This window comes from Trichosurus vulpecula, chromosome 1, assembly GCF_011100635.1.
Source record: "Trichosurus vulpecula isolate mTriVul1 chromosome 1, mTriVul1.pri, whole genome shotgun sequence".
In the NCBI taxonomy this organism is placed as follows: domain Eukaryota; kingdom Metazoa; phylum Chordata; class Mammalia; order Diprotodontia; family Phalangeridae; genus Trichosurus; species Trichosurus vulpecula.
This window is the reverse complement of record NC_050573.1, coordinates 548,652,179-548,658,178: the sequence shown is the minus strand read 5'-3', so window position 1 is coordinate 548,658,178 and position 6,000 is coordinate 548,652,179. Positions and strand designations below refer to the sequence as shown.

Here is a 6,000-nt window from a genome sequence, read left to right as displayed (position 1 = left end):
CTTTGTGCATGCCTATGGTTATTAGCACTCTGCCTCTTCAAATGACTTTATATAAATTTTGCATTGCCTTGGATTCTCTCCCTCCCATCCTCCCCCTCCTAGTTTCCCTGGCTTGCTTCAAGTCATAGCTAAAAGTGTACCTTCTACAAGAAGACTTTCCCAATCCCCCTTAATGCTAACGCCTTCCCTCTGAGACTACCCCCAACTTATCATGTATGTATCTTGTTTGTATATAGATGTTTGCATGTTCAATCCTCCAGTTAGATGATGAGCTCCCTGAAAGCAGAGATTGTTGGTATGCCTGGCACTTAGCACAGTGCCTGGCATGCAATAGGTGCTTAATAAATGTTTCTTGATTTAACATGACATCCCAGTATATATTTTATCCTTCTAATAGACTGTAAGTTCTTTGAGGGAAAGTACTTTGCACATAGTAGGCATTTAATCAATATTTGCTGAATTAAATTGGTCCAGAAAATACCCTCCCTGAGTCCAACCTGATTCAGGCCCCTCTGGATACAGCAGGAAACCTGTTCTGTACTCTTGATATCAGAACAGTAGGAAACCCACTGGCTCCTCCCCATTGTGGGTACTTGCTCATCCAGAAAAGTCTTGGGGTGGTTCAAAGCAACTCTGAGGGATGGAGAGAGGAGAGGCCCCAGTAACAGTTCACATGTGGATGGGATGGACATAGTTCCGAGGGAAGAAGCCCACTCGGCCACTGAGCTGGCCTCTCCACCAATTGGGGTCAGAATGTTCCAGCACCTCAATGATGTCACCCTGATAGAAGCTGAGCTGTGAGGGGTTCTGGGCGGTGAAGTCAAACTGGGCCTTGGCAAACTTGGCTCTGGGTGGCTAGAAGAAGGAGAAAGAGAAAGGGTTAGAAAAAAGGGGCCAACAATCAGCCGGTTTTGAAGCTTCTTCTGGGTACATCTCTCTCCTCTTGGGAGGCAAAGGATCCTGGGTTGGTGGGTTGGACCCCTTAGTTCCTATGTGAGCACTGTTTCCCTTGACCACTTCTGCTGCCAATACTCAAGGAATGGGTCAGGGAGCGAGGTCTCCTTCTGGGACCGTAGCCTCTCTTCTACAGTCCTTAACCTCCTCTGAATCCTTTCTAAGATTGAGCCCCACACTCAGGCCAAGTTCAAGGACATGTTGCTCTGGTGGGAGAATTTTTGGATACAAATTTTCTATGTCAGCAAAGTCAAAGAGTACACATCTTTATCCAGCTTAGGGGTAAGTCCTGGTTCCTTCAGTCTAGTATCTTAATGTCAATTCCTTCCCAGTTTAAATTCCTTTTTTGCCTGGAACTGTCTCAAATCTGATTTCTTGTTGACCTCATCCTCATCCAAAACTCTTGAGAGTGGTTCCCCTAGGGAGCCATTAGAATGCTGCTCCTTCCCATTATCAGCTATCAGAAAAATCTCTGAGGCTCAGGCAACACCCCCACTGCAATCAGTCTGAATCATCTACCCCTGGGCTGGGCAACCCCTTCATATCTGTCTTGCTGAATACTTATTTCTGGTCCCTGGAGCCAAAGCTAAGACTGATCTTGTGGCTCCCAAAGTTGAGTGTTCAGGGTCCCAGGATTCAGTGTCCCACCAGGTCCCACGTGGACCAACACCATATCCCTGGGTCGTCTCAGGCCTTTGTGGAAAAGAAGACTTAGAACAGGGATTTTTTTTTTTAATGGATAGGGCCTATAGCTCACCATTCGCCCAAAGCAAGAATTTAGTCTCTTAGTCTCTTGCTCTCTGTCTCTTCCTACTCCCTAACCACCACCCTCAGCCATGCATCCACAGTCTAGTATTGTTGGAAGAATCAGGAGTCCTGTTCTCTTGTCCCCATCCTTGACCTTGCTCTGGATGTGACATTTCTTAGGAGCCACCAAGGAGTCACTGGAAGACTCAGGCCAGGCTGGCATAACCTGGTAGCAAAGATGGATGATAACCTATCTGACCAGTCAGAAGGAAACCTAATCTTCCAGTCCAGACTATGGGATTTGGTTAATTGCATTGATAGGATCAACTCAAGGGGATGACCCCACCCAGGGAAGGTGTAATTAACCTGTTCTCTTTGGAGAGAGTCAAGGACACTCCCTGCTCTACCTCCACACAGAGAAGCTGAAACGGTCATCCACATTTTTCTAAAGGGGCAGGCTGGCTCAGGCCAGACTCTGAAGTATAAAGGTGGGATGCACTCTCTCTCTAGAAAGAGCTCCCTATTCCCTTGGATAGAGTACTGTCTCCCTATTCTCCCTGTATAGGAGCTAGACATTTAGCTGCTCTCCCCATCCCCTCTGTATCCCACCTCCGCCTCTCTGAGTTTCTGGGATAAAGGGAGGTACAGAGCAGAGAAGGTTGGGTTTGGGTAGGGGCTCAACAGAACTCAATCTGACTGACTTGGCAGTGGCCAAATGAAACCTTAACCACCTCAAAGTGGTTCAAGCAGAGAGTAGAGTTTCTTGGACTCTTTTTCTCCTGGAGATCTCAGCAGCTCAGTACCATTGGCCTCTCATTCATCTATTATACAATTAATTTATTTAGTACATATTAAGTATCTATTATTCCTATGGCTGTCATATCCTCAGGAGTGGGCCAATGCCTAGAGCAGGTGCCCCCATGAAGCAGGGTGATTTCTTTCTTTTTGGAGGAGGGGAGTACACAGGATATACTTTTAATTTTAATTTGCATTAACACTTTCTCCATCATTTTCTGAAGTCAAAACAATCAACAAGACAATAAATTGAGATCTTATTTGTTGATTTTTCAAGTCTAATTGCTCACACTGAAAATTAAACCATAGGAGTTGGAATGGCCTAGTATGGGTCAGCTAGGTGGCACAATGGATACAGTACTGGACCTGAGTTCTAATCTGGCCTCAGAAACCAGCTGTGTGACTCTGGGCAAGCCATCCAGCCCTGTTTGCCTCAGTTTCCTCATCTGTGAAAAATGGCAAGCCACTCCAGTATCTTGAGGCAGGGTGATTTCAACAGCCATCTATCCTATGGATCAGTCCGGCCTTCACTTTATTTGGTGGTAGACTGGGTCTATTTGAGGCAGAACTGGGTCTATGTCCAATAGATTTTTCAAGTCTAATTGCTCACACTGAAAATTAAACCATAGGAGTTGGAATGGCCTAGTATGGGTCAGCTAGGTGGCACAATGGATACAGTACTGGACCTGAGTTCTAATCTGGCCTCAGAAACCAGCTGTGTGACTCTGGGCAAGCCATCCAGCCCTGTTTGCCTCAGTTTCCTCATCTGTGAAAAATGGCAAGCCACTCCAGTATCTTGAGGCAGGGTGATTTCAACAGCCATCTATCCTATGGATCAGTCCGGCCTTCACTTTATTTGGTGGTAGACTGGGTCTATTTGAGGCAGAACTGGGTCTATGTCCAATAGATGGTTAAAGAGATATTTCAAAAGTCTAGTTACAGGAGATCAGACCTAGAAAGGACCTCATAGTCTAACCCTTTCCCATTATAGATGAAGAAACTGAGGACCAGAGAGAAGTTTACACAGCACGTTAATGGCCAATTCAATTCTCTTTCCACTATAATGTATCCTCATCATTAGGAAGGTGCTAATGGAGGGGGAAGAAAAAAAGGTTTTAAGAAAACAAAAGTGGAAGTAGGAGTGGATGGTAGGATTCCTGTACCCAGAGTTCTTGGCCCAGAGAAAGAAAATGGTGACATAAATCAATAGGGTTCATTCTAAAGAAATGGAGCAGGAGGAGGAGAGCAGAGGTTCATCAAGTTTGGTAACTGGTATAGGCAGAGTTGAGATGACCTCTCCCTTCTCCATCCTGCCAAGGGACACCTACCCCTCCTTTAATGAAAGGACTCTTACTAGAGTCACCATTGGGTTAGGTGACAAAATAGAGCTTAATATCTCAGATGATCCCATGTCAGTGTACTTCTGTTTTGAGGAAAGGAAAAACAGGCCATGGAATAGGACCTTTCCCACCCAGGACAGGTATATTTGGATGGAAAGAAAGAGATGAGAAGGGGTAGGTAATAGGGAATCAGTGCAAAGACTCTTGGTGGCTCCAGGCAGAGCCAAGGGTATATCCAGGGAATAAATCAGGAGACCAATGTTTCTGATGGATGGCCTATTAATTCTTCCCAGAATGGAACCTCTTAATAGGTGACTCCAGAGCTGCTGACTTCTGAGACTACAGAAGGGCTGTGTTCTGGACTCCTCACTCCCCATCATCCTTTAGCACACATATTCACAAACCCTTCTTATGATGGATGGTATAAACACTTGTCAAGCACTTACTGTGCTTTTCATTGTACTATGTGCTTTACATTATCTCGTTTGATCCTCACAACAGCCCTGGGAGGTGGGTGCTATTATTATCCCCATTTTACAGACGGAGAAACTGAGGTAGTTTAAGTGACTTGGCTAGGACTGAACAGCTAGTAAGTGTTTGAGGCTAGATTTGAACTCAAATCTTCCTGACTCCAGGCCCAGAGTTCTATCCACTGAACCACCTAGTTGTCTAAAATCTCAATAATGGCTAAATAATTTGATTGCTTTTGTGTGGATTGGGGAGAATGTCCACACAAGGACCAGTCTATCCACAGTGCCTGGAGGCAAAGTCTTGCTCACTGGAGGAAATCCTCTTTGTTCTATAGCTGTCAGAAGCCCCTTCAGGGCCTCCATAAAATGACTAGGTATGCTTTCAGAATTTTAAGTGAAGCTTTTAAAAGCTGGGGAGTCTTAGGAGGCTGATGTGAAAAGAGACAAGAGATAAGGGAAAATAGGAGCCATATCTAGATAGTGTCAGGACTAGTACAGTCAGTTGAGCCCACTGGGACAGGTCAGCCTAGCCCATGTTGTTGCAGAACCAAGTGAAGTCACCATCAGTTTCTACAGTGCTGTGTGGTTGGTTTGCGGGATGCTAATGCTCCCTAGACAGCTTCTAGGGTGTTTCCCTAGCATGTTTCCACCAATAGACTGGTGGCAATCATTTGGGAATGGGCGCAGAAAATATTTAGTACCTTGTTCAACTCCCTGTTATTACTTTGCCATTCTATTTCATTAAGCACTTCTTGCTTTGAATTCATGTGTCATCTGGCTTGGTTTGGTATTTTAAAAAAAAAAAACTACATAGGTGAGGGCTAAGAGCTGGAGAATTTGAATAGACAACTTGGGTGCATGCACTTGGGTGGAACTGAAAGAGAAGGCCATGATGAGGAGGTCTTCAGGCTACTTATTAAACCATATCTAAGAACAAATCAGTCCCTATACATTTTAAAGGCCTTATTTTGGTATTTCTCAGATTCTCTGGTTCAACCAGACCCTAAGCAGAGAGCCCTGAAGCCCCACCCCATTATGGATTTTGACTATTGAAACCAGGGGTTTTTAACCTTTTTTGTTACATGGGCTCCCTTGGCATTTTGATAAAACCAATGGACTCTTCAGGATAATGTGTTGAGGTTTTTCAATTTACAACTGAAGGAAACACAAAATTTCAGTTAGAAGTGAGTGAAAATAAATGTGATTTTTTCCCCATCCAAATTTACAGAATCCTTGAAATATCTCTGTGGTTCTAGGTACAAAATGCTGTTCTAATCATTTTTGTAATCTGACATCTCAGCATCTCTTCCCCCACCCCACCATTCCAAAATCTCCTGTAGCCTAAAAGTTTCACCTTTACAGGAGTCATTAGCCTTAATTGAGGGGCATAAAGGATGTTGAGCTTTCTTCTAATGAAAGAGTCCAGAAGTGGACATTTATGTTATTGTGAAGAATAAGAACTATTAGAAAAGTCAACTACCGATGGGGGTGGCTGCTGCCCTTTTCTTTTGGCAATCCCAGCACTCTGCCCAGGCAGGAAACAATAGCTGCCCCAGGAGTAGTGATTCTCTCATCCTGTCCTGCCTCATCCTGTCCTTCCCTAGGTCATCCACTTCAAATGCTGCAGCCCAAGCAAGATTGGAATGTGGACTGAATAGGCCAACCTCTGCCTAGAGGGCTGAACATAACTACCA

General features: G+C 44.6%; 1 protein-coding gene across 1 annotated transcript in view; it reads right to left on the bottom strand.

The window, feature by feature from the left end:
• Positions 1 to 436: 436 nt before the first annotated feature.
• Positions 437 to 6,000, bottom strand: part of LOC118859156 (GRB2 related adaptor protein) — a 61,193-nt gene continuing 55,629 nt past the window's right edge. The window contains exon 5 of the mRNA XM_036769615.1: positions 437 to 855. Coding sequence (XP_036625510.1) covers positions 670 to 855 — 186 coding nt within the window. The 3' untranslated portion in view covers positions 437 to 669. The remainder of the gene's footprint in view (positions 856 to 6,000) is intronic.